At 35.4% G+C, this 17,677-nt stretch overlaps 1 protein-coding gene across 14 annotated transcripts in view; it reads right to left on the bottom strand.

The window, feature by feature from the left end:
• Positions 1 to 17,677, bottom strand: part of OXR1 (oxidation resistance 1) — a 484,414-nt gene that overhangs the window by 12,123 nt on the left and 454,614 nt on the right. For 9 of the 14 annotated variants that reach the window (XM_043879384.1, XM_043879383.1, XM_043879385.1 and 6 more), the window contains one exon: positions 26 to 97. The exons of 3 other annotated variants lie outside the window; for them this stretch is intronic. In XM_043879384.1, the coding sequence (XP_043735319.1) occupies positions 26 to 97 (72 nt within the window). Of the gene's footprint in view, positions 1 to 25; positions 98 to 9,949; positions 10,816 to 17,677 lie in introns of those variants that run through there. 2 more of the 14 variants (XM_043879396.1, XM_043879397.1) reach the window with 2 other exon arrangements.

A 17,677-nucleotide genomic window follows, 5' to 3' on the forward strand; every position in this document is an offset into this window, starting at 1 on the left:
ATATGGTAACTATTTCTCTACTTACAAAGAAACCCAAAGTGGTTATGATCTCAACCTCTGGGGAATTGGATGGAACTAGGTTTTCCTCCTTCTTTATCTATTTTTCTCAATGGGAACAATAAGACAAAGGAAATAATAAGAGTATATAAGAGAATGAAAGAAATAAGAGTACATACCAAATAGGGTTTCTGTGTAAATAAAAAGAAGAAATAAAATGCACATAAAGGACTGAATACAGCACCCACCACAGAGTAAATAGGGATTAACACTACTTTTATTTGATGATTTTCCATCAATTACCTAAGGACTAGAGGATAATGCTGAAGAGTATCCAAATTTATGTTTGGTTTTTATTTTTGATATTAAAACATTTCAGTTTTCAGAGTTCAACTATTTTATATACAGATCTTCCCGACCCAGGAATTGAACCGAGATATCCTGCATCTCAAGCAGATTCTTCACCAACTGAGTTATCAGGGAAGCCCAGTTTCCCTACTCTGAAATTTAAATTTAAAAATATTAAAGATTGATCAGTTAAGAACAACAGTATTTTCAAGAAATATGAAAGAAAAATTAGGTACTAAAAGTAAAAAACTAAAAATCATAGCTTCCTTTTCTAAGGCACAAAAAGAACTTTCTACAAAATATTTAAAGATCAGTTATATTTTTCTTCTGTTTTCCTATGGCATTCAGTCTACAACAGTTTTCTATACAAGAATTTTCAAATTATATGACCTAAGTATTCCTTTCCATCCTTTCTATTCTTCCACTCAACGCTTATCTTACACTTAAAGCTCTTCTTTTACCATATAAAACACACTTTCTGGAGGAAAGTAAAGTTGAATTTGCTCACAAAGGGATCAGTTATAATCTATGTACCAACATCACCTAGAACAGGAACTGACAGTGAGGGAACCATAAATTGCCATTATAAGCTTATTATATCTGGTAATGTCATAGTTTCTTTAATGTCACAAATCTACTTTTCTAGTATTTTTTTAAACTATATTCCTTTCTGGGACTTACAAACTCACCACCTCCTTACCCTGAAATATTTATTCATGCTGTGATGGAGATATACAATATTGTCAAAAGTGCAGGTAAACTAATAAAGAAGAAAGATTTGAAATCAAATGACTATGATCTCAGATGGCCTTGGCTTGAAGTAGGATTTCGGTTCCCTGGCCAGAGACTGAAGCCAGGTTGCGGCAGGGATAACGCAGAATCCTAGCCACTGGACCACCAGGCACAGTGGCCAGTGACAAGGCCCTTGACTCACTGGCTCTATACAAATGAATTCCCACAGAGAGACAACATGTAGTGAAACAAGTACAGTGTTTACTAGGAGGTAAAAAGGGTATGTTAAGAATAGACTCACGTCAGTGTGAGCACATCTCGTGTTCACGGTAGTTTAAACAGTCATAAGGGGCATTCTCTTCTGGGCTTCCTTTGGCCAATCGCCTTGTGTTGCCTGGTTCTAAAACTGTATCTGGCTTAACCCAGGGACCTTCCATGCGTGTTCACACATCTCTTAGACAAGATGGAGTCTCGCAAAGAGGCCTATGGGTAGACTGACATCACCTACTATTGGGAGACGCAGTACCCCCTTCCCTTCTGACCTTCGAGGAACCTTTCTGCGCATGTGTGGTCAGGAAGGTCTCTGACTTTGAGAATGAGAAATATATGGTTTATTAGCTTTATTCTGGGCAAGGCTCAGATTCTCCTTCTTCTTGCTATTGTCTTCATCTTGGAGTATCTTCCCATAAAGAACAAACACCAGCGGCTCAGCCTTAGGCCCATCTATCTCCACCAGCAACTAGAGAAATATACTTCCCCCTATCAAAATCAATAAAGAGATACAGATTCCTAGTATATATGGTGGATCTGAAATTAGTCTCGAATTAACTTTTAACCCCTTAGTAAATCATAAACCATGTACAGAAAGTATTATTTTATCCAAAAGATTAAACCTAAGTAGAAAATGGACAGATTGCTACAAAATGTCCTACATCATACTCCCAAGTATTAAAGTACACAGTTAAGGAAATCAAGACCTTCTAATTAAAAGTGTATTAGCTGTCTGGCTAGAAAGTCATTTCTTAAGGTGCAAAATGGTTTGGATATACTACTAAATCCCATATGTAGGAACTACCCTCTGTAGAATTAAGTGCTACTCTCCAGTCTTTACAGTTTTTGACAAAGGAATCTCACTAACTGTTTGCCTAAGCATTTACTTTTAACAAATTACAAACGTAAAGGCAGAGTGAAATCCACCCATCTCTATTACAATGAGACACACAACTAAGAACAGAAGCTGAAAAAAGAGGGAATGTATAGCTGCTGTGAATGTCATGAACAAGAACACGTTTTCCCAGAAAGAGAGCAGTGCTTCGGTCTAACAGTCCTCTCAGGCTTCCCTGGTGGCTCAGACAGTAGAGAACCCGCCTGCAGTGGGGGAGACCTGGGTTTGATCCCTGGGCTGGGAAGATCCCCAGCAGAAGGGAATGGCAACCCACTCCAGTATTCTTGCCTGGAGAATCCCATGGACAGAGGAGCCTGGCAGGCTACAGTCCATGGGATCGCAGAGACTTGGACACAACTGAGTGTCTTTCGCTTCGCCTCAACAGTCCTCTTTCTTGGATTTCCCCTTAGGATTATACTGTAAACAAACTTCCTTTCCCACAACTGCCTTGCAGACTAACAGAGATATCTGTGAATGTGGAATTTTCATTTCTCATTTACTCCTTACTTTTATTCCTTAGTAAAGGGAGATGACGTAGAAAGAAAAATGTTACTTAACAATGCCATTTATATTTACTTTGATATCCAAAAATATTTTTGAAAAGGAGGGAATTAAAGTTGAGCTGTTGTAGCTAACAAAAAAGGGTATACAAATAGCATGCTGAAACTACCTAAAACTCTGTTCTACATTTCATAATATATGAGAAAGTCTTTATTACAAAATAAGACCTGGGTTATGTTAAAACTTTGCTCCTTTTGCTTTAAATTATAACTACTGTTTTCAATAGTTGTAATTTATATCTTTAGTCAGGCTAACTAATAAAATAAAAAAAAGAAAACATATAGATAAATTATATCATAAATGAAGGGAGGTCACTACTATTGATAATAATGGAATATTATAAACAACTCTATACTTTCAAATTTGAAAACACAGATGAAACAGACCAATTCATTGAAAGACACAAACCACTAAATTCATACAAGAAGAAACAGATCCTCTGGAGTAGCTCTATATCTATTAAATAAATTAATTTATAATTAATAGTCTTGCAAAACATAAATTACCATACCTAGTTCTAGCCAACTAAAATGAATTAGCTACCAGTAAACATTAAGGTAGCTCTATCAAAAGCTATGCAAACTTGTTGAAAGCCATGACAGACAAGATAATAGAAAAAAGGAATAATGAATAATGAATAGAAAAAATGAAGGAAAAGAAGAAAACTGAAGGACTGACACTACTCAACTTCAAGACTTACTATAATCAAGACTGGATATTGGTAAAAGAACAGATCAATGGAATGGAAGATACAGACCCTAGATATAGACAAGCACAGTCAACTGATTTTTGACAAAGATGCAAAGATAACACAATGAAGAATGGTCTTTACCAAGGAGTGCTGGAACGACTAGACATCCACTTGCAAAAAAGTTAAACTGGACAAAGTCTTCATACTTTTTCACAAAAATTAACTGAAAATGGATCTTAAACCCAAATGTAAAATGCAAAACTATAAAATAACTAGAAGATAACACAGAAAAATATCTAAGTACCTTTGGGTTTGAAGATGACTTTTTAGATATAACACCAAAAGCAAGCTGGATTTCATTATAACTAAAAACAACTGGTTTGTGACAGACACTGTCCAGAGAATACAAAAATAATCCACAGACTGGGAGAAAATCTCTGCAAGATTTATATCTGATAAATATGTTATCCAAAATATTTGAAGAACTCTTAAAAATAACAAGAAAAAAAAAAAACATGAACTAAACATCTGAGCAGACAAACAAGACTATGAAAAGATGCTCTATGTCATATGTCATCTGGGAAATGCACATTAAAGAAACAATGGTATACTACTATATACGTCTTCAGGATGAAAGCATTGATAACATTAAATGCTGGTGATGATGTGGAGCAGTAGGAACCCTCATTTACTGTTGGTAAAGGAAAAAAACAGTACAGTCGCTTTGGAAAACCATTTGGCAGTTTCCTACAAAACTAAAAATACACTTATTATATAATCCAGCAATCACACTCGCTGGTATTTACCTAAATGAGCTGAAAATTTATGTCCACATAATATCTGCACACAAATGTTTATAACAATCTTTTCTTTAAGTGTCAAAACTTGGAAGTGACCAAAATGTCCTACAGTAGGTGAATAGATTAACAAACTATGGTATGTTAAGACAATGGAATATTAAAGTGAAAGTCACTCAGTCATGTCCGACTCTTTGCAATACCATGGCCTATATAGTCCATGGAATTCTCCAGGCCAGAATACTGGAGTGGGTAGCCTTTCCCTTCTCCAAGGGTTCTTCCCAACCCAGGGATAGAATCCAGGTCTCCCCCATTGCAGGCTGATTCTTTACCAGCTGATCCACCAGGGAAGCCCAATATTAAAAGTCAGCACTAAAAAGAAATGCGCTATCAAGCCATGAAAAGACAGGGAGGAGCCTTAAATTCATCTTACTAACTGAAAGAAGCTAATACGAAGAGGCTACATATGGTATGATTCCAACCATATGATACTCTGGAAAAGGCGAAACTATAGAAAGAGTAAAAACATCAATGGTTCCCTGGTCTTCAGGTAGAGCAAAGGAGAAATGAACAGAGCGAGCACAGGGCATTTTGAAGGCAATGAAAACTACACTGTATCATCCTATAATGGCAGATACATGTCATTCCATAGAATGTGTAACACAAAGAATGAACCCCAAAGCAAACTACAGACTTTGAGTAATAATGTGTAATAATATTAGCTTATACAATATAACATGTACCACGTTAATACAAGATGTAAATAATAGGGGTACTGTGTTTGGAGAGAAAAGGGGTATATGGGAACTCTCTGTATTTTCAAGTTTTCTATAAACTTTGACAGCTCCAAAAAAATAAAATCTAATAATTAAAGAAAAGCAGGGAAATGGTAACAAAATTTAGGGAGGTAGCTACCAATCTGGAGGTGACATGAGATGAGAAAGAGAAAGAACACACAGGATGATACTCTTTCATTGGTAACATTCTAGTTCTTAAGTTGGAAAGTGAGTGAGTGAGTGGGATCAGAGAGACTCATTTTATCATTAGGTCTCACAACTTATATATTAATAAATATGCTTTTCAACTACTAAAGTCAAATAAACAAAGGAAAATATTCTACACTGAATGTATCTGTATATGTCCTTTTTCAATCATGTTGTAACCTGAGAGCAGGTGGTTTATACAGTAAGGCACATATGAACACTTGTTAAACTTCCCATGAACAGGTACTATAGGTAGGAAACACAGTATAGCAGTAAGCATCCTGGGCTTAGCTGTAAAACTCCTCTCGAAATTTTGATTCTGTTTAACAGTCATTCCTACATATGCCTAAGGGATCGGTTCCAGAAACTGTCACTGAAACCAAAATCTATGGATGCTCAGGTCCCTTACAGAAAATAACAAAGTATTTGCATATATCTATGCACACCTCTCTCATAAACTTTAAATCAACTGTATATTACCTGTGCTGTGCTATGCTACGTCGCTCAGTCATTTCCGACTTGTTGCGACCCCATGGACTGAAGCCTGCCAGGCTCTTCTCTCCAAGGGTTCTCCAGGCAAGAAAACGGCAGTGGATTGCCATTTCCTTCTCCAGTATATTACTTACAATACCTAATACAATGTAAATGCTATGTAAATAGTTGTAAATACAATATAAATGCAATGGAAATAGTTGCCAGCATGTGGCAAATTCAAGTTTTGCTTTTTGGAACTTTCTGGAATTTTTTCCTAAATACTGCTGATCTGTGGTTGGCTGAATCTGCAAATACATAACCATAGAAGGCAGAAGTGGCAGATAAGGAAGGCTGACTATATTAGCTGGGTGAACTTGAGCAATCAAACTTAATCTATTTCTGGTTTTTCTAATGAAAATGATAATCATACTTTAGGCACTTTATGAGGAATAAATAGCAGTATGTATAAGGTATATATAAAGTAGAAACTGATACAATAAATGTACAAAATGAATGTTAACCCCCTTCTCCTAGTTATATTCTGATGATTTTGAGAGCAAGGATAGCAAAGAATTTGAGGGCACAGCCTAGAGCCAGAACAGAATGGCTGGATTCAAACCACAGCGCTGACTTCTGGTTGCAATATGACTATCATATGTCTCTGTTTCGTAAAATGAAGGTGAAAGTAAAAATATTAAACAGTTTGAGGATTAAATAAAAAAAAACTCATGGTAAGTGTATAGTGTTAGTATAAATTATTTTTTTTATCAGTATTACAATCATTACCTTCAGCTAAGGTCACTGGAAAGAGCTTTACATTTAAATTGGTTTTTCTTAAAATTCTAGCTGTGAGCTAATTTCTACACAGATGTAAATAATTCATCATGTGTTTTCAAACATAAAAGTCTAAAATATAAAAAAATAAATTCATCTTGTCATATATAAGAGCCTAGGAAACAACAAAAAAAGGGAAATGTGACAAAATCTAGTGAAGAATTCGGAGAAGGCAATGGCACCCCACTCCAGTCCTCTTGCCTGGAAAATCCCATGGACGGAGGAGCCTGGTAGGCTGCGGCCCATGGGGTTGCTAAGAGTCGGACACGACTGAGTGACTTCACTTTCACTTTTCACTTTCACGCATTGGAGAAGGAAATGGCAACCCACTCCAGTGTTCTTGCCTGGAGAATCCCAGGGACGGGGGAGCCTGGTGGGCTGCCGTCTATGGGATCACACAGGGTTGGACACGACTGAAGTGACTTAGCAGCAGCAGCAGTGAAGAATTGATAGAGAAAAGTGATGTTTAATATTTTGAATATTAAACAAATATAAAAAATATTTAATATTTTGTGACTTTAATGTGATTAAGCTTACACCCTTATAAAATGAGCTTATAAATCTTCATGTCAATTACAATTTATTGACAAACACAAAAGAGACAGAGTATATGGGTATATCAAATATATAAACAGCTTTAAGTAAATTATTAAATTTACATTATATATCAGAATAAACTCTGTAACAGCCATTAAAAATAAGATAGCAAGATGGCTGAGTAGAAAGACGCTGAGCACACAAGCACAGCAAAATCAAATTATTCACTGAACAACTATCAGTGAGGCAGACTGGAACCTACCAGGAAAGATCTTTAACAACTGAAGATATAATGAAGATGGGCAGGAGGGGTGCAGTCATGGTACAGTCCAGACCATACCTTTGGTAGGTGAACCAGAAACAGAAGGCTAACTATAACTGGGCTAACTATAACTGCAGAGTGAGTGAGTGAGTGAAGTCGCTCAGTCATGTCCGACTCTTTGCGACCCCATGGACTACAGCCCACCAGGCTCCTCCATTCATGGAATTTTCTAGGCAAGCGTACTGAGAGTGGGTTGCCATTTCCTTCCAGGGGATCTTCCTGACCCAGGGATTGAACCCATGTCTCCCGCATCACAGGTAGACGCTTTACCGTCTGAGCCACCAGGGAATTCTCTCCAAAGGAGTTTGAGTCCCACACCAGGTTCCCAAACCTGGGCGTCCCCTGCTAGAAAAAATGAGCCCCCAGAATGTTTAACTTTGAAGGTCAGTGGGGTGTCCTTTCAGGAGACCCAGAGAGTTGCAGGAAAAAGAAGACTTCAGTCTTAAAAGAGCACACATACTCTGGAAGACTTGGGACAGAAGCAGTAATTTGAAAGGAGCCAGAGTTAGATCTGCTTGCAGATTTTGGAGTCTTCTGGAGAGGCAGGGAGCAAAAGAAGTTCACCTTGGGGACAGAGACACTGGCAAAAGCCATCTTTGGAACTAATAGGAAGAATATGCTCTAAAATATACAGAGTGAAGTTAAATCTTTGTCCAGTTAGCTTAAGTGAGAATCATACTGATGAAGCATGCTTGACTTTATCAATCACTGTGTACAACAGTGATTCAAAAATTTTTATAGATTATAATCCATTTATAATTATTATAAAATATCAGCTGTATTCCCTGTTCTATATATCTGTAAGATGGTTTCTTTTTTGTCATATTAACTACTTTGTTTTACATTTTAGATTCCATATGCAAGTGATAACATACAGTATTTGTTTTTCTATAACTCTCACTTAAGCATAATTCCCTCTAGGTTCATCCATGTTGTTGCAAATGGCAAATTTTCTTAAGCCTTTCTCCTACCCTACAGCTTCTGGGATTTCTACTCCAAAGCAAGGAAAACAGTTAGAAAATGGGGACCTGAGGTTGTCCACACACCGAAACACATTATACTATATTGTACCATTTTATAAAACTCTCAAAGACATCCTGGTGAGGTAATGAATATGCTAGGGTTGAGCGGTGTCTGTTCTCCAGAACAGCTTAGTTCAGTAATAAGTCCATATGAATTTTCTCACTTTTAAAATGGCAAGTGATACTATTGACTTTGCAACTTAGTGTGAAGGTTAAATGAAGTATTATATATAAACTCTAATTACGTGCAGAGCTAAGGACCAATGAGAAGCATGCTCTCATATCTGACAAAATCACGTAACACCTTATATAAGTTTGAAAATGAATCTGTGACTGTAATAAATGTGATGCACATTATAATGACCTAGAAAGTTCAAACTGTCCACATTTTGCTTGTATTTGTAATGAACTATAATATAGTATTAGCAAACTAATGATAAATGTTAATTCAAACTGCAAATTAAAAATATATGAATAGCATCACTGTTCTTGGTTTAAAAAAAAAAAGCTGTGTTAATTGGCTAATCTGATAATCTGATCAGAATTTTAACAAATCCAATCATTTCAGATGACTAAACCCTCTGTGGTGATGTTTCATAAACAAAAAATTGAAATCATAAATTTAAAAATAAAAAGATTTAACAAAGTACTCTCAGTCAAATTAAAACACCACTAATAGAAATCATTTTGATATTTTTACACAATTCAGAGTGGCAAGTTGCTGAGGACAACTTTCAAAGTCACTCTGAGGTCTAAGTATATATCCAGTCTCATTTAAATCACCTATAATTACAGGACAAATAAAATGAACATTCATAAAGCAAGATATAATCCTAAACTACCAAAGAAAGAAAAACTGGCAATACATTTTCTAACAAATAATGCATAAATACTTATACCAAAAAATACCTAAGAGTCTTATAATAGTAAGGTTGACTAAGATTTTTCTTTGTTAGAGTATTACTTAAAGTTTCGTATTAGGCAGTAATGCTTGAGACTTTTTGGATAGCTTAAAAAAGGTCTTTTCTCTTATGGCTAGAACAATAGTCTTCATACACTAAATTATAAATGTATTTGGTTTGGGATCCAATCAATAAAAATAAAAATTCATTAAGAAGGTTCTACTCAATTTATTTTTAAGCAAAACAAAAATTCACTCATTTTTAAGGAAAACAAAATTCTGAGTATTTTCCTACAAAGCTTAACTTGAAAATTAAGGCAGTAATAAAAATTCAATAACTTCCTGTTGATGCAAAACAGGAAAACCAAAACACTTTAACAAACCAAAATCATAGTTCCTTATTTATTTCCTTTTGAAGATATTTAGCATTAGCAGAAATAACTTGAAGGTACTTCTTTACAATCATAGAATTTTGAATTCTCTAAGTATTTTTTATGCTTAAATTTTAAAATTGCATAATTCTGCAGAATGTCACCATAAAAAGACTAGTAAATACAGAAACTGAAATCATCGACTAAGATTTACCAGAGTATATTTTTGATTAATTGGTTGATGCCTTCTCCCCTTTTTCCCATACCAGAGACGAGACATTTCCTTTCCAGGACAAATTAAGTTACATCATCTCCTAAGAACTGTTTTAAAAAGCATTCTTCCTCTGTCAAAGATCCATTTCCAGCACAAGAGCCCTACTACAGTGACAAAACTGTTTGCTGGAGACAAAGATTTGATTGACAAGACAGAGAGCTAATCACTAAGTAGTATCCATTGCAAAGATAGTCCTGAGTGGAGACTGTTAAGCTGGGGAGGGAAGAGAGGATTTCCCATGTTTAAGTTTGGTTGCACTGTACCCAAATGTGCAAAGAAAGGACTCAAAGGTTTAAAGATACAGAGCATGTATTTCCAAACACCAGTACATTAAGAAATACACTAAAAATAACCTCAGTCATAAAAAAGTAATCAGTACAGTTTCCAGAGACCTTTCCAAAGTACACAAATGATTTCAATTAACATTTTACTGTCTGTTTCTACAGTCATAAAATTCTGTTCCTTATTTATATCTAAGAATCCTATAACATTTCATCTTATATGTATTTTTAAGCATTAAAACGTCCTTTGAGGACACTTCAAACTTTTAGAGTGACTATAAAAATGAAGCCAATCTACTACAAATAAATCCTATACAAATATTCAGTGTGACCTGAAAATTCCTTTGAGTATTACACAGCCCATTTTTAAACTGAATTTCCTAACAGTTTCTTGAAAAAGTAATTATTATCTATTATGCCTAGGTATATACTTCACTAACAAGGGGTATCCTGAATGTAACTCAATTTTTAAGATTAAATATTATTATGACTATAAACAAAAAATATCTAGATTACCTGACTTTTAACTAGAGGTAAATAGTACACTGAATGTATGATACACTGAATATTTCTTCCATCTAAATTAAACCTGCTCTTTCCCCTTAACCTTGCTGTGTGTATGCACAAAGTTGTGTGCACAATGCCGCCTTCACAAATACACAACCACTTTTCTAGTGCATGCACTGTACCATACCCACACCTCCACATCTCCTTTCTCCACATTCCAGGATGTGCATGCATAGGACACCGTACACCTCTGATGAACATCCACCCTGCCACTCACACCAGCCACCCCTATGCCTCCCCAACCAGCTCTACATCACACTTACCCTAAGATCTCTCTCCCACAATCCCTCATAGACACACTATAACCATCTCTACACCAGCTGTACAATAGAGTCCTCTTACATATACAGTGAACTGTGGTCACCAACCCCATCCCTGCATTGCCTCACACATAAAACAAACATTAAACGGTAGTGGCAGTGGGGTGCTATATTGAAAACCTACCATTACTCCCAGCCAGAATTTCTATAACTAAAAATATGCATACCAAAACATAGTTTAAATGAGATTTAAATATATATAACACACACACACCATGCATCAGTTCAGTTCAGTCCTTCAGTCGTGTCCAACTCTTTGTGACCCCATGGACCGCAGCATGCCAGGCCTCCCTGTCCATCACCAACTCCCAGAGTTTACTCAAACTCATGTCTACTGAGTCAGTGATGCCATCCAACCATCTATCTCATCCTCTGTTGTCCCCGTCTCCTCCTGCCTTCAGTCTTTCCCAGCATCAGGGTCTTTTCAAATGAGTCAGCTCTTCGCATCGGGTGGCCAAAGTATTGGAGTTTCAGCTTCAGAATCAGTCCTTCCAATTAATATGCAGGACTGATTTCCTTCAGGATGGACTGGCTGGATTTCCTTGCAGTCCAAGGGACTCTCAAGAGTCTTCTCCAGCACCACAGTTCAAAAGCATCAATTCTTCTACGCTCAGCCTTCTTTACGGTCTAACTCTCACATTCATACACGACTACTGGAAAAACTATAGAGCTATACATCTATGGCTAGACAGACCTTTGTTGGCAAAGCGATGTCTCTGCTTTTTAATACGCTGTCTAGGTTTGTCATAACTTTTTTTCCAAGGAGCAAGTGCGTTTTAATTTTGAAAGATTTTGAACATAATCTTGCTGGCATGTTAAATGAGTCCAATTGTACAGTAATTTGAACATTCTCTGGTGTTGCCTTTCTTTGGGATTGGAATGAACAGAGCTTTTCCAGTCTTGTGGCCACTGCTGAGTCTTCCAAATCTGTTGGCATAATGAGCGCAGCACTTTAACAGCTTCATCTTTTAAGACTTGAAATAGTTCAGCTAGAATTCTATCACCTCCACTAGCTTTGTTCATAGTAATGCTTCATAACACCTACTTGACTTCATACTCCAGAAGTCTGGCTCTAGGTGAGTGACCACACTATAATGGTTATCAAGGTCATAAAGACCTTTTTGTATAGTTTTTCTGTGTGTTCTTGCCATCTCTCATCATCTTTTCTGCTTCTGTTAGATTCTTGCTGTTTCTGTACTTTATTATGCCCATCTTTGCATGAAATGTTCCCTTGATATCTCCAATTTTCTTGAAGAGATCTCTAGTCTTTCCCATTCTGTTGTTTTCCTCTATTTCTTTGCATTGTTCACTTAAGGCTTTCTTCTCTCTTCCTGCTATTCTCTCGAACTCTGTATTCAGATATCTTTCCCTTCATTCTTTTCCTTTCGCTTCTCTTTTCTCAGCTATTTATAAGGCCTCCTCAGAAAACCACTATTCCTTCTTGCATTTCTTTTCCTTGGGGATGGTTTTGGTCACCATCTCCTGTACAATGTTATGAACCTCCGTTTATAGTTCTTCAGGAACTCTGTCTAGCAGATCTAATCCTTTGAGTCTATTTGTTACCCCCACTGTATAATCGTTAAGTGATCTGATTTAGGTCATACCTGAAAGGTCTAGTGGTTTTCCCTACTTTCTTCAATTTAACCCTGAATTTTGCATGGATGTATATTTGTCCCCAAACTCAAGTTGTATATATTAAATATAAACAGTTTTTTATGTAGCATTCATACCTCAATAAAGAGGTCTAAAAAATAATCAATATGGAAATATTACACAAGACAATTAGTGTTAACTCATAAATTCGAATTGTTTTTAATGCTTTTGATTTAAAAAATTTTCAGATTTACTGAATTTCTTTTGACATTATGATTTGTAATCCTATGTGATTCAATTTTTTTATAAAAGTATATTCTTTTTTAATTGATTTTAGCTGAGAAATGTGACCTCTATTTAGTAACTCAGATATTGAGACTACTTTTATTTTGAACAAAATCAATTCTGTATGGATTCTGCTGACTAGGCTGAGAAGAGATCAGAAATTTTGCTTTATTTTACATATTGACTCAATTTTAATTTTTGGCACTACTTGCTACTTTAAACACACACACAAACCATGTCTTTAAGAAAATGAACACCAGAATACTCATTGTCTGGTAGCTTAAGAAGTAAAACACTAACCAAACAAATGGAAGCCTCCTGAAACTATTGGCTCTTAAAGTTGCAGCAATATGAAACTGTTAAGTCTTCTCTGAGAAATCTAATAAAACACCATAGCAATAATTCTACCTAATGACAAATAAGAAAACAGAACTGATTTCACATGGTAATTACCACATCCAGGTGGAAAACCAAATCACTGAAGATATGATAAATTTTACAGCCTAAATTGCTAAGGTTAGCTTAAATATTTTAAAGTGTTTATACAATACTAAAAATTAATGTCAAGATGGGAAGATCCTATAAATGATTTACAAAATTATATGAGAAAGCAAATTTTAAAATATTTGGCATAACTACAAAACCGTTGTACAGGTTTAGTTAATAAGTAGCCCATAAATTTACATTTATGCATACATGCTAAGTTGCATCAGTCGTGTTCGACTCTGTGATCCTATGGACCATGGCCCACCAGGCTCCTCTGTCCATGGGATTCTCCAGGCAAGAATACTGGAGTGAGTTGCCATGCCCTCCTCCAGGGGATCTTCCCGACCCAGGGATTGAATCCACATCTCCTGTGTCTCCTGCACTGGCAAGAAGGTTCTTTACCACTAGTGCCACCTTTATATTTTCACTTAAATGAAAGCTTGGATCATTTGAGAAAATGTGAGTAATGTCAAGCACATAAAAATGGAGAGGTCATATCAGAAACCAAAAACTCAATGTAAGATATTTTTGTCAGTACTTAGGCAAGTGTGAGAAGTGAAGAGTAAACCAGAATAATTTCCTTCACTACTGTAGCATCACTTTTACTTCATGATCAGGAATTTTATAAGGTTTTTTATGTATAGCAGATGAATTAAGATAAATGCAAAATTCACATGAATCTTAAAAATTAAACAGGCTCTCGGATTTCTGTGGTGGTCTAGTGGCTAAAACTCTGCACTCCCAATGCAGGGGGCCCAGGTTCCATCCCTGGTCAGAGAACTATATGCCACATGCTGGGATGCTGACTCAAACAGCAAATTGTAAAAATACACTCATGTGTATTTTAAACATTTTTATCACATGTGAAGAAATGTGAAGAACTATAGAAAAGGATTATAAAAGAAATGTTGATAGAGCTGAGTGGTCCATGCAAATTCACTATACTGCTAATCTCTGTATTTTTGTATCAATCAAATAAAAGCACAATCATCAGCAAATGGTAGGAGGTCAACAGGTATCTTTTCCCACCTTCACCTCAGGATCTTCCTCACACTGTTGAAATGCCATTACTGTGTTTTCAATGAAAATTCATAGAAACGATCCCCACGAAAAAGGAATATTTCTCACAAAATTGCAAAAGTCCACATACTACGTTTTCCTCACACGCTTTACTGATTTCTGGAACTGAGTACCGGAAAAAAACAGAGAAAACTCTACCAATTGCAGAAATTGTTCTGCTTCAGCTGCAATGTAGGGCTACTGAACTACCCACAGCAGAAGAATTTATTCTTAAGATACTCAAGACAGTATGGTTAAAAAAGAAACAATGGTGAGGTAAGCTGATGTTTTATGCTAACTATATTTATACTAATGACTAAACTTGAATAAAGTGTACATATTAAATAACATCAATCCAACATACATCTTGAGTTACACATGCAGTATTTCTCAGATTTTTTCTCCAAGTATTCAGAAATCATAGTTCTGATGTATCATAAAGTTCTTACTGCTAATAATCTTAAAATGCAGCTATCTGTTCTCTTTGCTAGTAAAGGTAGGTTTCTGTGGCCCTCACCTCTTTCTGGAATTCACTGTACAAATCTCTAATACTGCTCTCTTTTCTTGCTTCCTTTTTTCATATCTAATTCTCAAATTCCAGCCCTTTCTATCTTCAGTAGAACTGACTTTTAATTTGAACATTTGGGAACTTAAATTGTTTCAAATTTATAAAATTTTTCTTGTTAACAAAGATGCACATTTTATTAATTTGGGGTGCTACAGTTAATGTCCTTTTAGGGTAGTGATGAAGACAGTGTCGGATCAAAGAAGAGTTATTAAAGTCAAACAGAAGTACCAGTGAAAATAATCTTGGTAGAGGATTTTAAAAAGATAAAATAATAAAGAATATTTAAATATTAATATCTGATAATAAATTATAACATTATGATATTACACAGAACAATTTTGTTGTCATTAATGTGCATGGGAAGGAAGAACAAAGATAAACGTATTAAACTTACAAAGGTATATTTCTTTAAACTCACTAAAAGAAAGAACTTTCTAACAGAATTGTCCTAAACTGAAAAGCACTGCCCTTTGAGGTAATAAGCTCCCTATCACTAAATACGCTAAAGTAGAATCAAGAATGATGTAAAATGTAAAATGAGAGAGGCTGAACTGTCAGTTAATTTCAACTCTAAGAGTCTAGGGCTTTATGATAAAATATTTACTACAAGTGACATAACAACTTATTTTAGACCAACTGTTAACAAGTACAACTTATATTTTTTATTTATTTTAATCTATGTCCAAATTTATTCACTAATGCTGTATTTACAAAGGGTTAATTATATGACTGCACTGTTCATAGTTCAGCAGATAGAGCAGTGTATGAAATCCATAAAACCTTGCCCTCATGGTACTTACGTAGGCAGGAGGAAGGGAAGGGGGAATAGGAAGGGAGAACAAAAAGAAGTAGAGAAAGTAAGTTTATCATAGGCAAACGTTCCCCAATGTACAAATTTCGTGTCAGCATGAAATAAATTTGTAACAAATTCATCTTAAATTCTAAGTCACCTATTCTCTACACCTAGGTAGAAATTTTGAGTTATTCTTATTTTATGTATGTTCTCTAGTCAAATTCCCTTTTTAAAATTTATCTTTATTTAGAGGATAATTGCTTTACAATGTTGTGCTGCTTTCTGTCGTACAAAACTGTGGATCAGCCATAAGTATACATATATCCCCTCTCTCCTGAACTTCCCTCCCGCCCCTAAAATTGGTCAGAGACCACTGGGCTGAACGCCCTGTGTTACATAGCAGCTTCCCACTAGCTATCTAACTTGCACATGACAATGTATGTCTGTAACGTTACTCTCTCCATCTGTCCCACCCTTTCCTTCCCTTGCTGTGTCTACAAGTCCATTCTCTGCACCTGCGTCTCTACTCCTGTTCTGCATGTAGGCAAGTAGGTTCATCAGTATCATTTTTCTAGAATCTAGATGTATGCGTTAACATATAACATTTGTTTTTCTCTGACTTACTTCACTCCGTGTAACAGGCTCGAGGTTCATCCACCTCAAATTCCCTTTTAAAAAAATCCTCTAAACATTTAAAATACTTTTTATGTTCTCTTACATTTGCTCAAACCCATAGAATGTACACCACCACGAATGAACTCTAAGGTAAAGAACAGACTTTTGATGGGAAAAAAAAAACACCCCAGCTTTTTATGTATTTAGTAGCTATCAGGCACTAGACCAATACTATACAAGAGAAATACAATGCAAGACATATGCAATTATAAATTTTGTAGTGGCTACATTAAAAAAAAAGTTAAAGCAATTTTAATATATTTACTTAATCCAATATATCCAAAACATTATCATTTCAACATAATCAGTGTAAGAATTAATGATACCTTACATTTTTTCTTTCAGTTCTGAATCTTTAAAAACCAGCATATGTTTTATATTTACAGATTAGCTCTATTTGGACCAGTCATATTTCCTTGCTCAGCAGCTACAAGCAGCGAGGGGAAATTGTATTTACAGGAATTAGTATATTTAACTACATCTCAATGCAGATACCAGATTTTCACAGGAAACACCTAATCTTATTTATGAGACCATATTGAGATTTTATGAAATTTATAGCTGAAAAAAAGATTCATATATCTAAGTTGTTCAAAACATATCTAAAAGTCATCCAATACTGAATCAAGTATTGGTTTTTATGTTTAATCAAAATTAAACAATTAAAAATTCAGTTTCTTAGTGGCATTAGCCACATTTCAAGTATTCAGTAGCCACATGTCACTAGTGGCTACTCTATTAGACAGTGCAGCAAAATGTTTCTAGACAACACAGCAGAAAGTTTCTAAAATTTAATTTTTTATCAATTTATCATCTTCTTTTTATTTGAATCAATTCTAGTTGCAAACAGGTGAGAAAACTTTTTCTTTAGAAATTATAATCTGCAGAGTTGTCCATAAGAACTAAGACGGTTCCTTTTAAATAAAAATAGTTAATACTCAAAAAATTAGTAATAAAATCTATTATTTCCAAAATTAAGCGTTTCAATCTCAAAAGAGAGAAAACTGTCAATTCTCTGACTTGACTGAAGATACTGCCATC

The sequence above is a fragment of the Cervus elaphus genome, chromosome 21 (assembly GCF_910594005.1).
Source record: "Cervus elaphus chromosome 21, mCerEla1.1, whole genome shotgun sequence".
NCBI classification, from domain to species: Eukaryota; Metazoa; Chordata; class Mammalia; order Artiodactyla; family Cervidae; genus Cervus; species Cervus elaphus.